General features: G+C 36.6%; 1 protein-coding gene across 1 annotated transcript in view; it reads right to left on the bottom strand.

Moving 5' to 3' along the window:
- The window catches only part of LOC106050315 (protein WWC2-like), a 38812-nt gene extending 14236 nt beyond the window's left edge, over positions 1-24576 (bottom strand). The window contains exons 1-6 of the mRNA XM_056037269.1: positions 24358-24576; positions 20321-20430; positions 18245-18339; positions 18033-18141; positions 17411-17570; positions 16476-16605 (exon numbers count right to left, since the gene is read on the bottom strand). Of these exons, the coding sequence (XP_055893244.1) occupies positions 16476-16605; positions 17411-17570; positions 18033-18141; positions 18245-18339; positions 20321-20430; positions 24358-24485 (732 nt within the window). The 5' untranslated portion in view covers positions 24486-24576. The remainder of the gene's footprint in view (positions 1-16475; positions 16606-17410; positions 17571-18032; positions 18142-18244; positions 18340-20320; positions 20431-24357) is intronic.
- Positions 24577-24839: the final 263 nt, after the last annotated feature.

The raw sequence follows: 24839 nt of genomic DNA on the forward strand, positions 1-24839 counted from the left end.
ATGTAACTTCAATAACTAAAATATTTGTGTGTAGATGTTAGCTCTTGTGTTTTTTAATGTGTGGTTCATGTACTTAGCTTGATGTGTGTGTGGAGTAGGTAAAGACTGCTGGTGTAGAGATTAAAAGGTTTAAAGCCCTGACCTATCAAGAATCACTACATGCAGAAATTAGACCAATAGATGGGAAACAACTCTCGTGTGTCTGTAAGAAATCTGTGATTTTACAAAGTCACAATCCAAAACATTAGATAAAAGGGATGTGTGTGTGTGTGTGTGTGGGGGGGGGGCAAATACTTAAAAAGTCAAGAAGAAAACAATATTTATCTAAACATAAAAACTGGCCCATTTCCTCTTGCAGTTCTCTGTGTCCTTCAGTGGCTCTTGCTGGGAGAGGAGGCAAGAATTTGGAACAAGACTCTGACTGCTCATGTCATGTTTCATTAGCATAATCCATTGTGTGGTGTGTTTGTTCAATTTTTTTTTTTTTGTTTTAGGTGAGAAACTTCTAATTGAACTCATGTATGCCGATGGTGAAGTGGGTCATTTAGGGAAGGAATCCAGGACTATCATGAAACTAGAGCACCACACATTCACACTGACTTTCAGTTTAGGAATACACCAGTAAGAATTTGGTCTCAAGTTTACTTGTTAGTTTCTCCAGAAACCTATTTTTTGGGTTGATTTTGCTTTGTTTCTCTTTACATGAATGTGCATTGGGGGAAGAGAATATTAAAACATGCAAACCATCAACTGTCACAAGAGATGCTGTAGAGCTAAAGCTACATTGAACAGAGAAAATACTACTAACTTTGTCATCAAGAGGCGGGATGGCTGAGCAGTAAAGCGCTTGGCTTCCAAACCAGGGGCCGGGGTTTGAATCCTGGCAAAGACAGGGATTTTTAATTTCGGGATCTTCAGGAGAGTCCACCCAGCTCTAATGGGTACCTGACATTAGTTGGGGAAAAGTAAAGGCAGTTGGTTGTTGTGCAGGCCACATGACACCCTCTTGAACCATAGGTCACAGAAACAGGTGACCTTTACATCATCTGCCCTATAGACTACAGGGTCTGAAAGGGAACTTTACTTTTTATCCTCAGAAGTTTTCAACTGATTGTCTATTTGACCCGCTACCAAAATGATCTCAAATTGTTTCGCAATGTGAATAAACTTTTTAAAAGATCCAACATGGCAGCACTAAATAATACATGGATCTAATAAAGATTTGAGATCAACACCTCTCCATAACATTATGTAGTGAGTACATTGGAACTAGAAAGATTTGAGATCAACAACTCTCCATAACAGTAGGTAGAGAGTACATTTGAACTAGAAAGATTTGAGATCAACACCTCTCCATAACAGTAGGTAGTAAGTACATTGGAACTAGAAAGATTTGAGATCAACAACTCTCCATAACAGTAGGTAGTGAGTACATTGGAACTAGAAAGATTTGAGATCAACAACTCTCCATAACAGTAGGTAGAGAGTACATTGGAACTAGAAAGATTTGAGATCAACACCTCTCCATAACAGTAGGTAGTGAGAGTACATTGGAACTAGAAAGATTTGAGATCAACACCTCTCCATAACAGTAGGTAGTGAGTACATTGGAACTAGAAAGATTTGAGATCAACAACTCTCCATAACAGTAGGTAGTGAGTACATTGGAACTAGAAAGATTTGAGATCAACACCTCTCCATAACAGTAGGTAGTGAGTACATTGGAACTAGAAAGATTTGAGATCAACACCTCTCCATAACAGTAGGTAGTAAGTACATTGGAACTAGAAAGATTTGAGATCAACAACTCTCCATAACAGTAGGTAGTGAGTACATTGGAACTAGAAAGATTTGAGATCAACAACTCTCCATAACAGTAGGTAGTGAGTACATTGGAACTAGAAAGATTTGAGATCAACACCTCTCCATAACAGTAGGTAGTGAGTACATTGGAACTAGAAAGATTTGAGATCAACACCTCTCCATAACAGTAGGTAGTGAGTACATTGGAACTAGAAAGATTTGAGATCAACAACTCTCCATAACAGTAGGTAGTGAGTACATTGGAACTAGAAAGATTTGAGATCAACACCTCTCCATAACAGTAGGTAGTGAGTACATTGGAACTAGAAAGATTTGAGATCAACAACTCTCCATAACAGTAGGTAGTGAGTACATTGGAACTAGAAAGATTGACAAGAAACATTGACTAGATAGCAAGTAGCACAACTTACTGATGTCACTAGAATACAGTATTTTTTAATGAGAAAATTGAGAATTAAATTTGATAAGGTCAGAAATTAGGCTTTGGATCATCATGTGACAGCTTGACATCTGGGTTAAGGGGGCATAGGCATGACTAGTTAGCTAGGGGGGGGGGGGTGAGTATGGATTTTTAACTGTGATGTGCCATCTTTTTCACTTGGTCCCTGTATTACTGCTAGGTATTTTTGTCAAGTTGTAGGTTTGTGGTGTGGACTGTTTACTGTTTCACTGTGTGGACTGTTTACTGTTTCACTGTGTGGACTGTTTACTTGTTTCACTGTGTGGACTGTTTACTTATTTCACTGTGTGGACTGTTTACTTGTTTCACTGTGTGGACTGTTTACTTATTTCACTGTGTGGACTTGTTTCACTGTGTGGACTGTTTACTTGTTTCACTGTGTAGACTGTTTACTTGTTTCACTGTGTGGACTGTTTACTTGTTTCACTGTGTAGACTGTTTACTTATTTCACTGTGTGGACTGTTTACTGTTTCACTGTGTGGACTGTTTACTGTTTCACTGTGTGGACTGTTTACTTGTTTCACTGTGTGGACTGTTTACTTATTTCACTGTGTGGACTTGTTTCACTGTGTGGACTGTTTACTATTTCACTGTGTAGACTGTTTACTATTTCACTGTGTGGACTGTTTACTTGTTTCACTGTGTGGACTGTTTACTTGTTTCACTGTGTGGACTGTTTACTTGTTTCACTGTGTGGACTGTTTACTATTTCACTGTGTGGACTGTTTACTATTTCACTGTGTGGACTGTTTACTATTTCACTGTGTGGACTGTTTACTATTTCACTGTGTGGACTATTTACTTGTTTCACTGTGTGGACTGTTTACTATTTCACTGTGTGGACTGTTTACTTGTTTCACTGTGTGGACTGTTTACTTGTTTCACTGTGTGGACTTGTTTCACTGTGTGGACTGTTTACTATTTCACTGTGTGGACTGTTTACTTGTTTCACTGTGTGGACTTGTTTCACTGTGTGGACTGTTTACTTGTTTCACTGTGTGGACTGTTTACTATTTCACTGTGTGGACTGTTTACTTGTTTCACTGTGTGGACTGTTTACTTGTTTCACTGTGTGGACTTGTTTCACTGTGTGGACTGTTTACTTGTTTCACTGTGTGGACTGTGTTTCACTGTGTGAACTGTTTAGTCCAAGATTTCAAGTTAATTTTTTTCCCTATTTAATTTTTTTTCAAAAGAAAAGAACACACAGGAATGTAAATACTTTTTAGTGTGTAGAATGGACAAAGTGAGTTTCAGTCCAGATAATGAAATCTAAACCAATGTTTTCTTTGCATTTCTTTGTGTTTTTTTTTTTTTTGGGGGGGGGGGGGATTATTACAACTATTCAGAGATGATCTATCAGTAAACACTTGCATCTCAAAGCAGCGCTAGTTGTTCCCCTAGACCAGACATACATCTCGGTGTCAGCCTGCCAACTGATGGAGGTCTTGTAGTGAAAGAACCTCCCACTTCTCCCTCTTCACCCCCCCCCTACCACCTGTGCAGCACTGAGCTTGGCGGTGTAGTAACTAGTCTAGTTACTAGCGCAGCCTGCACACGTCACACGGAGTTACGCCAACCTGGAGACTCGGCCTGACTCACCTGGCAGGTATGTCAAGGTGCGGAAACTACCAGCAGGGGTCATTGGAGAGAGGAGGTCAAAGTGCAAGCCTTCCACTCACCTACTACTAGCAAGATCGGTAGAAAAAGGGGTGGGAGGGGGAGACAAAACTGCAGTTAGAGCAAGGGCAAACATTTTAATTAAGAAGAGGGCCAAAAATGAGGGCAAAAAAATGAGGGGGAGTAAACGGCGGGCCAGAATTATTTTATTTAAAAAAAAATAAAAAAAAATTTGTATTCGAATTGAAAATATTCCTATTGAACTAAATCTAACGATGTATGATGCTAAAAGTGTTTTGATAATAGTTCGTAATCTGGTGCAGCTTCGGGTTTTCAATAGAACTGAAGTCTTAAATCTCCTTTCAACTTAGCCTCAAGCTATCTCTACAGTTTTGATTAAAACTCTGAACAACTCCAGATATTGTCCTTATTTCTTCCTTATTCCTTATTTCTTCACTCCATCTCTCGCTTCCTCCTGATGGAGGCTACTTTCACATTTCTACAAATGCATCAAAAGTAAAAGTCATTGATGATGCCTTTAATAAATTATACCAATTTCGATGTAACATTAACAGATTTTTTCGCCAGTAGTTCTTGAATATAACTTCAAGATACTAATTTTCCAAAAATTGAATTGTTACATTGTAAATAATTTTTTAAAAATATTATTTCAAAACATGTGGCGGGTCGAATTAAACCTTTCCGGGGGCCGGAGTTTGCTAATCGCTAAGAGCATAAATAGAACAAAAACAGTGTGTAGCACAGAGACAGAGTCCAAGAAAGACTCTAAACATTTCAGACATCGTTTTGTCAACAAGCAAAATGTAACACCTGACACTCTTTTAGTCATTTCATTCTAAGTTCAAATCATCTCATCAAGTTTTCTTTTTATTCGGACTTATTAAGATTGTGATTGTACTGTAGATTTTGTTTTTTGAGATTTCCTATAGCCCTAAAGTCTATCTTTATGTAGAAATATAATACGCCAACTAACACATGCTTGAGTTCAGGTGGCGATGATGCATCAAACTTTACATACGTATTATGACGACACGGACGAATGGACAACTAACATATTGTTATGACCCTATTGGCGGCGCGAAAGGGTTAACTGGCATGAACTTTGCACGTGAATAGGGCCCGTGTTATGGTCATCTGATCATAAGCCGGCGTGGACCAGAGACACAGTGTGTAAGAAAGGGCAGTTCAAGACCGGAGAGCGTTGAGACCGGGACTGTTAGTCAGCCATGAAGTCGGTCCTGGTTGAGTCCTCAAGTGTTATGTACGAGTCCAGGAAGAAATAGAGACAGTAGAGATCAGTTTACGGTAGTAGTAGTTGATTGTGTTGCCAATTGTGTCATATTGGCTGTTTTAATTGACCATTATTAAAGTACCAGATTATTTGGAGCCTTGTTGTCAAGTTGTTGATGTGTTGTGTTGTGTTTAGCAGTGTTTACAGAAGACCCGATTAGGAGAGAGAATCGCAACAATATGTAGACCAATAGTAAGTAATGCCAAGGCCGATTTGGGCACACAGTTCGCAATGAAACGTCATATTTACTACGAAGATCTTATGACGCTATATAAACCTGGAATGTCCCTTACATAATTAATACCATTGACCAATACTAGTTCTTTTATATGTGTTATATGCTACCATAGAAAGTAAGCTGGACATGTCAGGAGAATGTATTTCTGCAGTTCAGAATGGAGGACAACGCTTGGCCAGCGTCACACACCCTTTTAATTGAACTTAATTCGACCAGAGCTCTTCATACTAGGAGGAAATAAAAAGTAGTATTCGACCAGAGCTCTTCAAACTAGGAGGAAATAAAAAGTAGTATTCGACCAGAGCTCTTCAAACTAGGAGGAAATACACATTCGACCAGAGCTCTTCAAACTAGGAGGAAATTCAAACTAGGAGGAAATACAAAATAGTATTCGACCAGAGCTCTTCAAACTAGGAGGAAATACACATTCAACCAGAGCTCTTCAAACTAGGAGGAAATACACATTCAACCAGAGCTCTTCAAACTAGGAGGAAATACAAAATAGTATTCGACCAGAGCTCTTCAAACTAGGAGGAAATACACATTCAACCAGAGCTCTTCAAACTAGGAGGAAATACAAAATAGTATTCGACCAGAGCTCTTCAAACTAGGAGGAAATACACATTCGACCAGAGCTCTTCAAACTAGGAGGAAATACAAAGTAGTATTCGACCAGAGCTCTTCAAACTAGGAGGAAATACACATTCGACCAGAGCTCTTCAAACTAGGAGGAAATACAAAGTAGTATTCGACCAGAGCTCTTCAAACTAGGAGGAAATACAAAATAGTATTCGACCAGAGCTCTTCAAACTAGGAGGAAATACAAAGTAGTATTCGACCAGAACTCTTCAAACTAGGAGGAAATACACATTCGACCAGAGCTCTTCAAACTAGGAGGAAATACAAAGTAGTATTCGACCAGAGCTCTTCATACTTGGAGGAAATACTAGTTCTTTTATATGTGTTATATGCTACCATAGAAAGTAAGCTGGACATGTCAGGAGAATGTATTTCTGCAGTTCAGAATGGAGGACAACGCTTGGCCAGCGTCACACACCCTTTTAATTGAACTTAATTCGACCAGAGCTCTTCATACTAGGAGGAAATAAAAAGTAGTATTCGACCAGAGCTCTTCAAACTAGGAGGAAATAAAAAGTAGTATTCGACCAGAGCTCTTCAAACTAGGAGGAAATACACATTCGACCAGAGCTCTTCAAACTAGGAGGAAATTCAAACTAGGAGGAAATACAAAATAGTATTCAACCAGAGCTCTTCAAACTAGGAGGAAATACACATTCAACCAGAGCTCTTCAAACTAGGAGGAAATACAAAATAGTATTCGACCAGAGCTCTTCAAACTAGGAGGAAATACACATTCAACCAGAGCTCTTCAAACTAGGAGGAAATACAAAATAGTATTCGACCAGAGCTCTTCAAACTAGGAGGAAATACACATTCGACCAGAGCTCTTCAAACTAGGAGGAAATACAAAGTAGTATTCGACCAGAGCTCTTCAAACTAGGAGGAAATACACATTCGACCAGAGCTCTTCAAACTAGGAGGAAATACAAAGTAGTATTCGACCAGAGCTCTTCAAACTAGGAGGAAATACAAAATAGTATTCGACCAGAGCTCTTCAAACTAGGAGGAAATACAAAGTAGTATTCGACCAGAACTCTTCAAACTAGGAGGAAATACACATTCGACCAGAGCTCTTCAAACTAGGAGGAAATACAAAGTAGTATTCGACCAGAGCTCTTCATACTTGGAGGAAATACACATTCGACCAGAGCTCTTCAAACTAGGAGGAAATACAAAGTAGTATTCGACCAGAGCTCTTCATACTTGGAGGAAATACAAAGTAATAGGTGCCAGGGGGATACATTGCTGAAGCTGAAAAGGCAGGAAAACGCTAGGCGCCTTGCGGCAAGGATGTTTGTACAAAAACGTAACACTGAACAACCAAACTATTAGCCAAAGTCTTAGTGCACATTCTTTACCTGAAGAGATTAGGCCTATATGTAAAAAAAAAAAAAAAAAAAAACAACAACAACAAAAAAAACAAAAGAAAAACTGTTTTTAAAATTAGATGTTTTTGAGGCCTCACAGATTAAAAATAAGAAAAACATTTTTAAAAAATAATAATAAAAAAAAAAAAAGTTATACAAAGCGTAATTGTATCAATTAGTTTGATTCAGTCGTGGAATAGATCTAGACCAACAACAACAACAAATCTGTGCTATGAATACTTTGACCATAGATCTAGACCAACAACAACAACAAATCTGTGCTATGAATACTTTGACCATAGATCTAGACCAACAACAACAACAAATCTGTGCTATGAATACTTTGACCATAGATCTAGACCAACAACAACAACAAATCTGTGCTATGAATACTTTGACCATAGATCTAGACCAACAACAACAACAAATCTGTGCTATGAATACTTTGACCATAGATCTAGACCAACAACAACAACAAATCTGTGCTATGAATACTTTGACCAAATGTTTTTGTTTAGCGCTATTTCATCGCGAGTAGGATTGTCGTTCTCCATATTGAATGACACCCCAAAATGACAATTTTGTCGTCTACATATTTCCGTATATTTTACGGACTTTCTCGTCTATTTTGCAATTTCGGAAGATTTCCAGGAGCTCCTGGTAAATAGAAAGGAGGGCGCGTGAAATCTGTTTTAAGTTATAAAATGGTATAATTTAATAATGTATACCCCTTGAATTAGCGCGGGTCCCATGAAAGTGCGGATCCTTCGGTCGCATAGGTTGCAGTGGCCTAAGACCGGCCCTGCAAAATAGCGGCGTACGCTACGCCGCCGGTCGACTAGTGTAATTTAAAGAGAGGCGTAACAGAGGCTGTATCACGAGAGACGTCACTTCCCTCAGCAATACTGAAAGCGAGACTATATCATATGATAACTAACAGACGGAATAATGAGACCTAACATAGGTTGTATCATAAGAAACCTAACATAGGTTGTATCATAAGAAACCTAACATAGGTTGTATCAAAAGAGACCTAACATAGGTTGTATCATAAGAAACCTAACATAGGTTGTATCATAAGAGACCTAACATAGGTTGTATCATAAGAAACCTAACATAGGTTGTATCATAAAAAACCTAACATAAGAAACCTAATATAGGTTGTATCATAAGAAACCTAACATAGGTTGTATCATAAAAAACCTAACATATGTTGTATCATAAGAAACCTAACATAGGTTGTATCATAAGAAACCTAACATAGGTTGTATCATAAGAGACCTAACATAGGTTGTATCATAAGAAACCTAACATAGGCTATATCATGAGAAACCTAACATAGGCTATATAATAAGAAACCTAACATAGGCTATATCATGAGAAACCTAACATAGACTGTATCATGAAAGACCTCACATAGGCTGTATCATGAGAAACCAAACATTCCGTGGTTACAGCCTAAGCTTTAAATAAGGTTTCAAACATTAACAAGTTCACCAAATAATCCATTCAGTATACCAGGATAACCAGCGACCAGCGCAACCTTTCTGGACTAGAAAAGTCAAAGTATCACTAGCTGTCCTATCTTAAATTTCGACCATTCAATTTTGAGACGCGATTTCCGAACAATTATCTTACACTAATAGTATGGCCTCCTTCAGTCGCGAGGCAACTAGGGACCATCTCACGAGATGAATGTCTGAGCATTATCTAGGGCCGACGTCTTGCATTAATAGTCAAATAATAGTCAAACGCTAAGCTACAAGTTCCAGACCATTCAGAGAGGGAGGGAGTTATTGACATATTTAAATTCTGGGTTAAAAGTTGTAATAGTAAGCATTATTGAAATGCTTAGAAACATTTATATTTAATACATTTATATTTAATACATTAGTCAATGGACCTCATTCACCAATCGTAAACAAACAACATTTAGCCACGTGGTGCTCTTTCTCTTCTATATAATTTACGATCTCATGTTTAATTCATGATGGTTGTCACGTGACAGTTTTTTTCCCCATTGTTTTTATCAATAAGATCACGTGACTAAATGTTTGTTTACGATAGGTGAATGAGGTCCATTCTTGACATCTTAAAAAAAAAAAGAAAGGCTTCTTTGAGGTATCCACTTCCTTCTGCAATACTGAGAGCGAATCTAGATCTAACCAATGGTATCGCTTCATTCTTCCCGTGTGGCGGTTAGGCTTAGTGACGGCCTAGGCCCAGGCCATAGCTAGGTTACAGTCATACAGTTATATTTCTCTCATTAGGATAACAAACTGGAGAAGAAAAAAAAAACACATTTTCATCTACACCCCCCTCCCTATCCAAAAAAAAGTAACTAGATCGTGTGTCTGGCTGATTCTAACAAACTGGTCAGTGCAAGGCTAGCCAAGGCTAAGTGTAGTCGGTCATCGGGTCATGACAAGTCAACCAAGCGATAGAGCTTTTTTTGTGTTTATAGAGTGGTCAGGCGAGACAAATACACACCGCCACGGTTAGTCAATCTACTTTAATCACGTGGTTTGTCATTTTTTTGAACAAGGTCTAGACCTAACTGCATAGACCTAGATCTATTTCTTTGACGAGATTGTCAACTTTACTGTATGGTTTTCCGTTAGTCAGTAAGTCAATTGATTAGAAGAGTAGGTCTGTGTGACGTCACATAGAAACCCGGTGTCCGTTTTTTTTGGATGCACAGAAAAAATTACGTCAGAAAAACATCAAGTACTAAGTTATTATTGAAAACTATATCTATATTCTTTTTCTGTAAATCAAAACATCAAAAATGGACCTCATTCACCAATCGTAAACAAACAACATTTAGCCACGTGGTGCTCTTTCTCTTCCATATAATTTACGATCTCATGTTTAATTCATGATGGTTGTCACGTGACAGTTTTTTTCCCCCGTTGTTTTATCAATAAGATCACGTGACTAAATGTTGTTTGTTTACGATTGGCGAATGAGGTCCATTTTTTTTTTATCTAGTTGTTTTTTTTTAATAATTTGATCTAAACTTAGGTTGTGTAAAGTTTCTATGAAAAGCTCATTTATGTCCTTAAGGTTTTGGTGTTTATCTATGGTTAGTGTTTTCCAATTTATATCAGGTAGGTTGAAATCACCCATAATGCAAAAAACTAGCACATGATCAGGGCCGGTCTTAGGCCACTGCAACCTATGCGGCCGCAGTGCGCCCCCGCACTTTCATAGGCCCCGCGCTAATTCTAGGTGTAAATTATTAAAATAAACCAGCTTAAATTATTATTAAAGGGTTTCTGGAATTCACTGAAATTGTAAAATATACGAAAAAGTTATGAAAATCTCATGAAATTATTAAAATCTGAAAACTTTAAAAAAAAAACAGACAAAATTTTCATTTTTGATTGTGATTCAATTTGGAAAACGCCAATCCTACTAGCAATTACCAAAAAAAAAAACAAAAAAAAAAAAAACTACTTTGTCAGCTTTCATTTCATAAAAATGTAATAATAAGGTGAAATTTAACCAAATCAAGAAGTTAAAGTTCTTAATTTACATTAATAGCCACTGGCATACAAAATTTGATCTAGATCTATTTCGACCTCTAAATTTAGTATTTTAGTAAATCTAAAAAGGCAGATCTGAATGTTTATCAGCTTTTTGTTGAAAAAAAAACTACTATCTACTGTAGATGGCTCGTAAAGCTAATCTGAGAGTGATTTTGTACTTAGTAGAGTATGAATAAAATGCAAAGACGAATTTATTCTTTTATACAAAATCTTAATTTTCACTTATTATCCTTATCACAACCCAGAATAGGCCCCGGGATCTGTAGGACCGGCCCTGCACATGATGTTTTATAAGGAAGAAAAAGAAAAGATTAGAATATCAACTTTGAATGTGTCACGTTGTGTCCAAATAAAAAACGAGTGCTCTCTCTCTCTCTCTCTGCTACAGACTCATCAAACTGTCACGTGGGATGCGTTTATCTTGAATGTTGGGTTTGAAATGTGCAGACAGGTTTCTTGAATGGATGTCTAGGTCAGTGCTGTCTGTGAATGCACTGCTCAAGTCTGCTGGTGTGTGTGTGTGTGTGTGCCAAGGCTCTGGCGACTTGTTCAGTGGGCCGTGTGTAGTTTTTTTCCCCCCATTCATTACGCAACAAGCAGCAGACGTGGAGGGGAGGTCACCAGTGTCACATTCCACTTGGACGCCGTCTATTTGAAGTCACGTGACTGAGCGGGTGAAGCTACAACTTTAAATCCTATACGTTTCTTACTGCCCAGTAAGACAAAGACGTTTTAAAAGTAGAACAAAGCTGCTGTGACTGTGAGCTCCAAAGACCAACACACAGATGTGATATAGATGATACAACAAAATCTTTCATCACGTTGATTGCCTGGTCGTGTGGTATGCGCTCTGGACTGCCGTCTCGATGATCGCGGACTCGAGCCCCCCGCCCGTCCGTCCTGCGGGATATTATAATCTTCAAATCCGAAACATGGATACCAAACTACAAACAAGTGGCCAAGGAACTACCTCAGTGGAACAGTGTCAAGACAAGCACCCAACATTATGTGTCCTGTGTGTGTGTCAAATTAACTAACACACACACAAATAAGTTTCTTGTTCGTGTCTCTCTCCACTCAACCCAAAACCTTTTTTTTTTTTTTTTTGCTAATGTCGCTATTAGTCCTATAACACGAGAGCCATTGATGTTGTTACGTTTAAATGTTCCCCGTATATTTTTTTACTTAGTTGACCTACTTACAACACACACACACACACACACTATCACATTTCTGACCATAATAGAATCAGTTCAGCTTCCAGCCCAGTCCAGAAAAGTCTTAAGATGACTTCAATGTTCAACATTCCTTGAAGCCTTTCCCCCAACTTCCCCCACGACACAAAGGTGTTCATCTCTTCTGCTTACACTCCAAATAGAAGTACAGTACGAAACGAAACGTAACCTTGTAGATCTACGCTACCAGATGCCACTTAACGCAGTAGAAGAGTTTGCCTAACAACCTTTGAACATTAGTACAAGATGAAGACTGCATCACAACCTTTGAACATTAGCACAAGATGAAGACTGCATCACAACATTTGAACATTAGCACAAGATGAAGACTGCATCACAACCTTTGAACATTAGCACAAGATGAAGACTGCATCACAACATTTGAACATTAGCACAAGATGAAGACTGCATCACAACCTTTGAACATCAGCACAAGATGAAGACTGCATCACAACCTTTGAACATCAGCACAAGATGAAGACTGCATCACAACCTTTGAACATCAGCACAAGATGAAGACTGCATCACAACCTTTGAACATCAGCACAAGATGAAGATTGCATCACAACCTTTGAACATCAGCACAAGATGAAGACTGCATCACAACCTTTGAACATTAGCACAAGATAAAGACTGCATCAACTCCAGAACAACAGAGAAATCATTCAATATCCAAGTCTTCTAGAGTTCCCCTCAATTCAAGCTTTTCTGAACAAGAATTGACCGGTGATTTCATCTATTTTATAACCTACAGACTAGAGGCCGGGGCTAAAAGTTCAGTATGAAGTTGTTCAGTCAGTAAAACTACTCTATGGCTTCTTGTAGTATTTTATTTCTTACATTGAACTGTTGTAAGTGAGAATTTAACAACATAGATCAAACAACACATGTCGCCATGAGTTTAATATTCCTCATTAGGCAAAGCGCTACAATTACTAATTATCTGTAGGTCTAGCATGCCTGATCCTAAACATAGCAACTCCCTATGACATTGTTCCTTATGACACTCTACACTGCCAGTCAGTGGCTCAAACCATTTGTTTTCTTTGCTCCTCAGACTCACTGTACTAAACACTCTGGGCAGCGGTTTGCGCCCTAGCAACAGGCCCACAGGGGCTTTTGAAAGATAGCCACTGATTAGTGTTAAGAAAGACTTGTAAGCACTGAGTGCCAGGACACTATTACTTAAGAAGGCCTGACTCCAGTGTAAAGTCTGCTACTACATGTTACTTCTACATGCCACATACATTGGAATGTTTTGTTGTACTTCAATGAACTGATACAAGTTGTTGTTTTTCTCCTCACATTCATTCTAGTTGCTTTTTAAAGAATAGGGTGCAAGAGTACTTTACAACACTATTCTGTATTTACAACACTTGTGTATTGGCAACACTATTGTGTATTTGCAACACTATTGTGTATTTACAACACTTGTGTATTTACAACACTTGTGTATTTGCAACACTATTGTGTATTTACAACACTTGTGTATTTATAACACTTGTGTATTTGCAACACTATTGTGTATTTGCAACACTATTGTGTATTTACAACACTTGTGTATTTACAACACTTGTGTATTTGCAACACTATTGTGTATTTGCAACACTATTGTGTATTTACAACACTATTGTGTATTTACAACACTTGTGTATTTACAACACTTGTGTATTTACAACACTTGTGTATTTGCAACACTATTGTGTATTTGCAACACTATTGTGTATTTACAACACTTGTGTATTTGCAACACTATTCTGTATTTACAACACTATTGTGTATTTGCAACACTATTGTGTATTTGCAACACTATAAGTTAGTGAATTTCTCGTAGGCTTATTATCCTTGATTTTGTATACATGCACCATCCCTGGTGTTAAAAAAAAAAAAAACCCAGAAAACAAAAGAAGCATCTTATGAAACTTATAGTTGTGTGTCAGCTGACATAGAGATACAACTGTTCCTTGAAATGGCAAGAAAATAGTGATAGATAAAAGATTAGAGAGCCTAGGGAGAAAGTTGTGTACCAACAAAACTAAAAACAAATAAAGACAAACAGCTGGTCATTTTTAATTTAATTTATCTTCAGTTTTGGCGAAGATGGTCGTGGATGAGATGGTTGTGTTTGTGAGGATTGTTTAGTTGATTGTGTTTGTGATGGTGATGATGGTCGTGGATGAGATGGTTGTGTTTGTGAGGATGGCATTTGTGAGGATTGTTTTGTTGATTGTGTTTGTGATGGATGTGATTGTGATGGTAAGCTAGCAATGGCCAAGTGATAGAGACATAGATCTGAGAGCAAATGTAAAAAAGTCAAAGAAGTTGGCCATTGAATTACATGATAGTCAGGTTCAACTTGCACCACACACAATTAACATGGTGTAGAGTTTGTTCCCCCATAGATCAGGTCTCTGACTGAAACTTGACTCAAATAGAATGGAGAAATGTAAACATGAATGTACAAGACAATGCTAGAAAATGTTGGCCTCCTGTTAAAGTGCAAGACTTAGTGAGGGAGATGAAATAGTTTGAAGATCAAATTGATCTAATAGATATGCTTTTAAACTGTTTAAATATTGTATTATAAGAACTTTCTAGTGTTTATTTTTTCTCCACACCTTAGAGTCTAGTTCTAAGTCTTGGTCTAAGTCACACCTTACAGTCTAGTTCTAAGTCTTGGTCTAAGTCACACCTTACAGTCTAGTTCTAAGTCTTGGTCTAAGTCACACCTTACAGTCTAGTTCTAAGTCTTGGTCTAAGTCACACCTTACAGTCTAGTTCTAAGTCTTGGTCTAAGTCACACCTTACAGTCTAGTTCTAAGTCTTGGTCTAAGTCACAGCTTACAGTCTAGTTCTAAGTCTTGGTCTAAGTCACAGCTTACAGTCTAGTTCTAAGTCATGGTCTAAGTCACAGCTTACAGTCTAGTTCTAAGTCTTGGTCTAAGTCACATCTTACAGTCTAGTTCTAAGTCTTGGTCTAAGTCACACCTTACAGTTCTAGTTCTAAGTCTTGGTCTAAGACACACCTTACAGTCTAGTTCTAAGTCTTGGTCTAAGTCACACCTTACAGTCTAGTTCTAAGTCTTGGTCTAAGTCACACCTTACAGTTCTAGTTCTAAGTCTTGGTCTAAGTCACACCTAATTCTATATTTTGATCAAATGCCTGGTAGAAACATAATTTTATGAAAACAGAATTATGACAAGGAAAAATTTTATTAAATATGCTTCTATTTATACCATGGGAAGCACAAATCAAGCAATAAATTTATTTGATCCAACTAGTTGATGTATTTGTTAAAAAGGAATAAATTGTCTCCAATGATATTTTAAAACATTAAAAAATGTTTATTGTCCAATTGTTTCCCAAGTTTGAGATCAAATTTTTAATAACCCAGATCTAGCTCTAAAGAACTGCGCAGTTCATCTCATGTATTGGTCTAGTCATATGAACACTCCAACATAACAATGAGAACGATGAAGAAGAAGAAATAGCTCTAAACAGTGAATAAGTGTATGTTGGATACTCTAACGGTATTTTAAGGAATTTAGAACGCCCAGACTAGTGAAAATGTTTTCAGTTAGATCAGATATCAATCATACATGATCAAGAGTAAGATTTCCAGCGGATCCAATGCATGTCTGACACCAAAAGATTTTCTTTAGGAATAAAATATCAGGGAGAAGAGATGTGATTTCAAAAAGAGAAATGGCTTTGAAGTTTGTTTTGTTGTCAAAAGATTGCATGTCAATGCTGGTGTGGAGTGATAGGTGTGTCTATAGCTCACTGGCCATGAAAGCTTGCAACAGTTTTCTAGCTATTAGCAATGTGATCATTAAGATTTCTAATGTGATTTCTGAATTATAAGGGCACCCCTGAGTCCACCCAGCTCTACCTGACAGTAGTTGGGAAAGTAAAGTGGTTGGTCATTGTACTGGCCATATGACACAGTTGGCCATAGAAACCAATGACCTTTACATCATCTGCCCTAAAGACCACAAGGTCTAAAAGGGAAACTTTACATTTTTTTTATTATCTTGAAATATGAATAGTACATTATTTTGTTACTAATTTCTTTTTCCTGTGTCTCAATGGTCAGGTTAAATAGTATATTATATTGAAATTAGTATCATATTATCCAGATTTCTGTATATTCAGTGGACCATAAGCACATGTGTAAATTTATAAATAAAAAAGAACTATCAAAATCAAAGCACAAGCACTGACCTGCATGAGTTCATTTTTCTCCTTCTCTCCCTGAGACATTTGATTCCTCAGCTGATGTATTTCTGATAAAATCCTCTGCGCTTGTTCTAAACTATATCCACCAGAAATACACTGTAACTTTTGTCCAACACTGTGAAAACAATGAAGTGAGAATAGACTTCAGTGTCACATGACTGAATCACACTACGCTAAGAAACAAAGACAACTCCTACACATTGAACATCAATAAATTATCCACAATTTTTGTTCTAGCTCCACAGATATTGAAGTCAAAAGCTAGCTCCACAAATACTGAAGTTGAAATCTAGCCCTAAGATATTAAAGTTAAAAGCTAACTCCAAAGATAATGAAGTCAAAAGCTAGCTCCACATATCTTGAAGTTAAAAGCTAACTTCCCAGCTAATGGAATCTAAGAAGATTTTTGAACAGAGACCTTGACAACGAAAGATACTACTAGTTATATTGACTATTTCATAAGACCTAAGAAAAGTTTAAAAGCTTTCTCTATAAGTGCATTAAAAGCTGGAACAAGAGACCTTGACTCCTATATTACATGATACTAAATAATCAAATATCGTAATTTAAGATGCTTAAACTCTACGGCCATATCACCAGGTCCTCAGTGCTCTCAAAAACTTTCCTTCAGGGAACAGTACCAGGAAAACAAGAAGAAGAGGAAAATAGAGAAAGCGATAGGAAGACAAGATAAAAGAATGGACAGGCCTGCCATTGAAAGACATTCTATCCAAGGCAAAAGACAGGAATGGAGAAAGATGATCAACAGATCCTGTGTGGTGCCACAACAGTTCAACAGACCATGGGATAGGTTAAGATGCTTATTAAATTAAAAAACTTTGATTAACAAATAAAATTTTTTAGATGTAAAAACGTTTGTGTTTCTATAGAGTCATTAAATAAAAATAAAAAATTCTCACTTGGACAAAGTTTCAACTCCTCTCTCTTTGTAAGACATCTCTGCACCAATCTGTTCCAACTCCCGTTTCAGCCGAGCCACCCTGCTCTTCGCCAGGTTCACATCCTGTTTTAACAGGTCAGGATCATATTTGGTACTGCCAACACTGGAATTGGAGTTTACTGCCAGGCAGACAGAATAAATCAACTGTTAGGCTTCGTACAAAACTAAATAGTGAAAATACAGTAAAAATGTCTTTTCTTATCTTATCTTATATAATAAAGACGTTACTTCAAAAAAGAAGATGATTACGTCCTACGCGTCATGCATATTAACCAATGACTTAAATTCTGCCAAGTCACTGGTTTTCCTGGCTAGCTGAATAACTACTCTAGTTTCTGAATATTAACTATTAATCAATTATAGGGTTGAAAAAAAAACTAATAACTGTTATAACTAGCATATGTATAGCATTTGTGTTTGTAACAGAATTATGTCATGCAGTGTGCACTCTGGACTGTCATCTTGTTGGTCCAGGTATGAGCCCAGCACAGAGCCACCCTGTGGGAGGTTTAGGCTACGATGTGACAATCAAGTCTGAAGGACTATCAGAAACATGTAAAACAAAAAAGTTAAGAACTTACAACTGGTCCGTGATGATTTCCATCCTGATAAAGTCTCATTTAAATATTGAAACTCATCTTGAGCAAGTAACAGGCGCTGCTCTTTGATTGAATAAATTTCTTTTTTGGCCTGAAACACAATGGAGCACATACAAAATAATATTAATGACTGAGCTTGAAAATATCTTGAGCTGTGACATCACTAAGTACTTGATGGATGTTGTAAGGCTTACCTCCAAATCTTCCTGAGCTGTGACCAAATATTCTTTCAACATGTGTTCTTGTTCTTGTCTCCATTGTATTCGAGGATCCTCTAACTGGTTGAGTTCTGGAAATACAAAAAAAAAAATAAAAAATTATCATTTAGCTCTGGAAAGCACTTGAAAAGCACTTAAGTACATTTAGACGTGCATTAGATGATGCCACAGTGGCTGAGTGGTAAAGTGTTTGGGTTTCGAACAGAGAAGTCAAGGTCTCGAATCCTGGTAAAGACTGGGATTTTTAATTTGGAATCTTTAGGACGCCTCTGAGTCTACCCAGCTCCAATGGGTACCTGACAGAAATTGGGGAAAAAGTAAAGATGGCTGGACATTATGCTAACCACATGACAACCACAATTAAAGTGGGCTACAGAAATAGATGACCTTTACATCATCTGCCCCAAAGATTGCAAGGCCTGAGAGGGGAACTTAACTTATTTTACTATGGTTTATAGAAAAAACACAAAGATGGTAAGGCCCTGCTATTAATTAGACCTTGGCTATGTTTTATCACGCTCACATCTGCAATATTTTAAGTTTCAATATCACCGCCTGGTATGGCAATCTGAGCATTAAAAATAAAAATAAACTTCATAGAATCCTAAATGCTGCTGGCAAAATCATTGGCAAAAAACAAACCCCATTTGGGCAGTTGTTTGAGACAAACATCTATAAAAAAGCTAACAAGATCCTCGAAATAAAGAATCACCCTTTGTGTCAGGATTTTGTGATTTTACCATCACAAAAGAGATACAAGACACCAATAGCAAAGACAAACAGACACAAACACTCTTTTGTTCCCCTGGCAATCAAATCATTAAATAAGAACAACCTGGTATAAACTTTGTCACATGTAAATTATGAGTGAGTCTGGTGTGAATGTACACTTTGGTTTCTTATAGTTATAATGTTTTTTGTTTGGTGTAATGCACAAATTGTAAGACAAATTTCCTTACGGATAATAAAGATAATTATTATTATTATTATTATTAATACAATAAGCATAGATCAGGCAATCATGTCAGTTGTAAGTTAAATGTGTCCATGTAACCAGATTTCAATCAAGGATAAATTTCCAGTAGAAATAAAAAAAAAGTAAACAATAAGACTAACCACAAGGGAGATTAGTAATATAATTATAACAACTATTATCAGGACAATGTGGTGAACTTAAGACATCCAGGGTTAAATGATAATATGTGTACAGGGGAACATGTGCTGAGTGGTAAAGGGCTTATCTTCCAAATTGAGAGGCCTCGGGTTTGACTCCAGAACAACACACAGGACGTTGATGTAAAATGGGCAAAAGGTCGGATCAACGCTGAAATCATCGGCTATTTAAAATTTATTTTTTCGTTTCTATTTCTCAGATTCATGTTTTTTATTGCTTAATTTTTTATCTAGAATAGTTTCCCTTTGCTAAACATCCGGAATTTCCTTCTTTCAACATGTTTTTATTTTGTACGAAGTCTGAAAGAGATTACATTTATTTTTTCTGTGTGCGTGTTTTTTTTAACATGGAACCTCAACCAGTGCTATCTAATCTTTGTAGGTCTAAATATTTCTTTGATGAGGAAGTATAATAATTCAGATGACAGTGATTTTGTTTTATCTGATGATGATATTGATTCTAAATCTAATGTTATAGATCTAGTAAATTAATTTATAGATCTAGACCTAGGGCTAGGTCTAGTAATGATGAAGTTTATCAGCTGATGAAGCAGCCCCACCACCAGCTAAAGTTCAATGTAGATCTAGAACAAATTTAGCTGTCTCTACATCATCTACATCTAAATCTAATCAGATAGAGGTAGATCTCTAGATCTAGGCACTGAAACAGAACAATTTCAGATTTCCTCCACCAAGAAATGTGGGTGTCAACAAGGTGATTACTAAATTTTGACTTGATGGTCAATGACCCAAGAGACTTGCTGGATCATTGTGATTGAGAGAAGTACAAAGAAAAACAGCAAATTGCTGAAGCTTGAATCAGCTGTGGACAAAGCAGACTAGTCAATAATAGTTTTACTTTGAGTATTTTTAACTTACGATTGATGTGATTAATATAATAAACTCCAACGTTAGGATCGAAGGCTTCCTCCCATCCCAAGGGCAGCTCATCTCCAACACAATCTGCAAAAGACTGGGGCTTGGTAAACCTGGAAAACAAAATATACAAATGAACAAATCACAAATCATTCGGATTTACATTGTGTTCATTCGGAGCAATAATGCTAACAATTATGCCTTCAATCTAGAAAGTTAATAATAGGGCCTTAATCTCCTTTTTGTCTATCTTCTTTATTTTTTCATGATCCAAAAAACAGCTACATTCAGCACCACCTTCACCTATCCCTTAGTCTGTTGAGGCACCACGCAAGATCTGTCGACCGACATCAAGATGAGAACTTACAAAAAAAATCAAGTCATGAGTTAGGGCAGCAGGCAGTCAGAGTAAGATGAAATCAAGATGAGAACTTACAAAAAATCAAGTCATGAGTTAGGGCAGCAGGCAGTCAGAGTAAGATGAAATCAAGATCTATGAGAACTTACAAAAAAAATCAAGTCATGAGTTAGGGCAGCAGGCAGTCAGAGTAAGATGAAATCAAGATGAGAACTTACAAAAAATCAAGTCATGAGTTAGGGCAGCAGGCAGTCAGAGTAAGATGAAATCAAGATCTATGAGAACTTACAAAAAAAATCAAGTCATGAGTTAGGGCAGCAGGCAGTCAGAGTAAGATGAAATCAAGATCTATGAGAACTTACAAAAAAAATCAAGTCATGAGTTAGGGCAGCAGGCAGTCAGAGTAAGATGAAATCAAGATGAGAACTTACAAAAAAAATCAAGTCATGAGTTAGGGCAGCAGGCAGTCAGAGTAAGATGAAATCAAGATGAGAACTTACAAAAAATCAAGTCATGAGTTAGGGCAGCAGGCAGTCAGAGTAAGATGAAATCAAGATGAGAACTTACAAAAAAATCAAGTCATGAGTTAGGGCAACAGGCAGTCAGAGTAAGATGAAATCAAGATCTATGAGAACTTACAAAAACTGAGTCCCTGTGCCCAAAAGATGAAGGCAGAGAGAAAGACAGTGACTGCAGAGATGGCTCTAGCAGAACGCAGGGCCCTGGGCAAGCAACATTTCTATTTATGGGCTCATTTGCTTCTAATGCTGTAGGCCTTGTTGTTGATACAAAAAAGAGCACCTTACATAGGTTCTGTACTATTTGCTGTTTGACTACATTACGCACTGTATTGTCAACTGTTTTCTGCATGTCAGATTTTGCTTATAAAGGATTTAGTCCCTAGTCCTTTAAATTGATTTAGTAATGTAACTAATGATTCAGAAACAACGGAATCTCTTATTAAATCACAGAGCCATTCCCAGGCACAGGGCCTGGCGGTGTTGCCCCACTGGCCACTCCAAAAGGCCTCATCTGGTGACAATGTTATTGGTGACTAAATACTTCTAAAGTCTTATTTGTTACCATTCTCAGGATGCAAAAAGCCACAGATGTGTACATATGAGTATTTCTCCAGTACTGGTGACCTAAAGATATTGGTTTACTAAAAAGGCTAATATATATATTAAATCTTTAAAAAATTATATTGAAATGTAACAGTTTTTATTTCATTGTATTTAGAAATGGTTAATGCATAAATTGTGATAATATTTTGAGCTCAAAAAGTGCATTATTGAAATTTTAAAATTGTAGAAAATGGCATCTTTTGATGTAACATGGAACACCTCCTGGGGTTAGTTTGAAGTAATATACAACTAAAAACAAGCAGTATTGAAAAGACATTTTTTTTAAATAGTCTAACAATATAATTACATTGCATTATCTATATCTTTTTATTTTAAATATTTATTTTAGTATAACTAAGATGTCACTGTACAAAATGTGTCACAGGTGCATGAAGTTGTGTCACAGGCACATGAAGTTGTGTCACAGGCGCATGAAGTTGTGTCACACTAAACTTGGAATTTTAAACCTCTATCAATTGTAAACGAACTAAAAGCAGTCTGCTCCCTAGTGTGTTTCTGTTACTAAAAGCGTCAGAAATTAATTTACACAGTGTAGCTTTTCTTTAAAGCTATAAAAATTAATATAACTCCTAATAGGTCTTGGTGTCCCAAGTGAAGCACCTCAAATGCACTTTACAAAACACTGTACAAAAAGGACTTCTTCTTCTTAAACTGTCAGGTAGAGTTGAGCCTTTGGCTCTTGGAACTCTAGGCCAGCAAAAGTGAACAAGAACTCCCTCTCACCGGCCTGTATGAAAACAGTGTACACTGTTTTGTCTGGCGGATGGGTCAGACTCATAGCAAGAGGCCACATATAGATCTACTAAGATCCCCGCCATTTTTCTTTTCTATACCAGGCTAACAGTGCGGGACACGCCATTTATTATGTAACAAAAAGGACAACATTTTTGTATGCAAAGTTAATAATGTAAAGGGAATTACTTAATAGTATCTTTAATACTGCTTAGTACACAGCTAGTGCCATTTTCTTGGGAAAAGGTTACATAGTAATTAACAGGAGAGATTAATAGACATGGTGTCCCACATTTTTGTTTACTGTATCACCTAAAACACTGCAGTAGAAAAAATGTTGAACATACCAGAAAATATAATTTTCTAACCAAATTTTTGAAATACAATATAAATTAAGTTTATTATTCTCAATTGTGATGTATATAGAATACTTTTTAAATATCAAAGTTGATATAAACCTCATTGTTTTATCATTGTTTGTGGTGCTTCTCCATGGGACACAGAACAAGTCTTGATCTAGATTATAATTCTATATATAATTCTAGATCTAGGTCTAGTGTAGATTAAAACCTACTCTCTATGTTTTAATTGTTATGTAAATCTAGTTTTAAATCTTGTTCTTGATGCAATGAAAGTCAAAAAAGCTGCACATTTTAGTGTATAGATTAGGTCCTGTTTAATGCAATTATGTCTACTTAATTTTTAAAGGTTTACTGAATACACACATACATATAAAGGCCTCCAGAGTAGATATAATTGTGGTTATAAAAAACTTTTTTGTAATAAATGCTTGAATTATTGTCATGATATTGTAGCAAATAATAGCCTATAATGCAAGTTTAGCATAAATTCATAAATTCTGTTATATTACAAAAAATCTTATTTTAAAAACTTTTACCACATATAATATATATATTAGATCTATATGTTATTTAGACTTCTTTTCTAAATGTGTGTATATTTCCTATTATTCATGTAATCGTCACATTTAAACTTACAATCCAATAATGATAAATCTATATATATAATGTATGTAGTTTTTAAATCTCAATGAAGCAAACTTTCACGACAGTAGATTGTAGAGATCTAGAAAACTAGCTCTAGTCACTAGTCAAGTCTAGTCTAGTAAAGTAAGTAAATACAAAATTAAATACAATATCTATGAAACTAGTCACTGAGTTGTCAATCTAGGGACAATCTAGACTACTAACTAGATCTAGATAACAACAGCTAGATTGCTAGATATAATAATCTAGAATTTAGATCTACTTATAGTTATAGATTAAAATAGATTTTACCCAGACTGACTCTTATCTTATTCAAGTTATTGTTATAAAAATAAAATATAAGCCTAGAAAGAGCAGAGAAATGAATAAAAACTAAAGATTAAAAAACACAACAAGAAAAAACACTGTTGAGTTACACAGACGACAAAGTCACTCACAGTCAGAATGAGAAGAACTGTAATGTTCAAGCCTTATATTGACAATATTGAAGTTATTCATTGAAAATAGAAGGGAATGTAAACTAAGTCTAAGTTTTTACAAGGAACTTTAGTTTTAGAGAAATTTAGTAAACTTTACGAAGAGCTGCTTTTATAGAAGTTACAGAGACTTATCTACGTGTATCCCAGAGCAATCTAGTGACTCTAGATCTATAGAAAGAGCATAGAATATGATAGAAAATGAATAAAAACTAAAGAACACACAACTGACAACACAGTCAAACGAAGAGAAGGTAGACTAAAACTAAGGAACTTTTACGAAAAGCTGCGTTATAAAAGTTACATAGACTAACTAATCTACCTGTCACGAGGGTCTATCCAAGTCGTTCTTCTATTGATATGATCAATGTAAAAACTTTTTCCATCATAATCCACCGCTTTTTCCCATCCCTCGGGCAGGGGAAGGTCCCCGTTTCCTCTTTCTGGCATATTTCATCTAAGTTATTTTGTATTAAACTTTCACACATTTCTGTCCTCCATATTGCTCATTAACATAGGTGACGTCACGTGACCTGGGTCAACCAATGAAATCTGTCTCTCAGACCTGTTCTCAAAGATATGCATACCTAAAGAGCAAAAACATTCTAAGGACTAGCAGGCAAATAATTACATGCCACCCCTCGTTCTTCACAAGGTCGGATTGAATGAACCAACACGGGCTGGGAATTTTCAGGTCATATTGTATATATACCTACCTTTATAGCAAAAGGTAGACACAAGGCATTTTAAAGTTACAGTCCGACAGGTAATTAAGAGCGCAAAGACGTCTGTTCTATTGCTGTG

Source organism: Biomphalaria glabrata, chromosome 8 (assembly GCF_947242115.1).
Source record: "Biomphalaria glabrata chromosome 8, xgBioGlab47.1, whole genome shotgun sequence".
Classification (NCBI taxonomy): domain Eukaryota; kingdom Metazoa; phylum Mollusca; class Gastropoda; family Planorbidae; genus Biomphalaria; species Biomphalaria glabrata.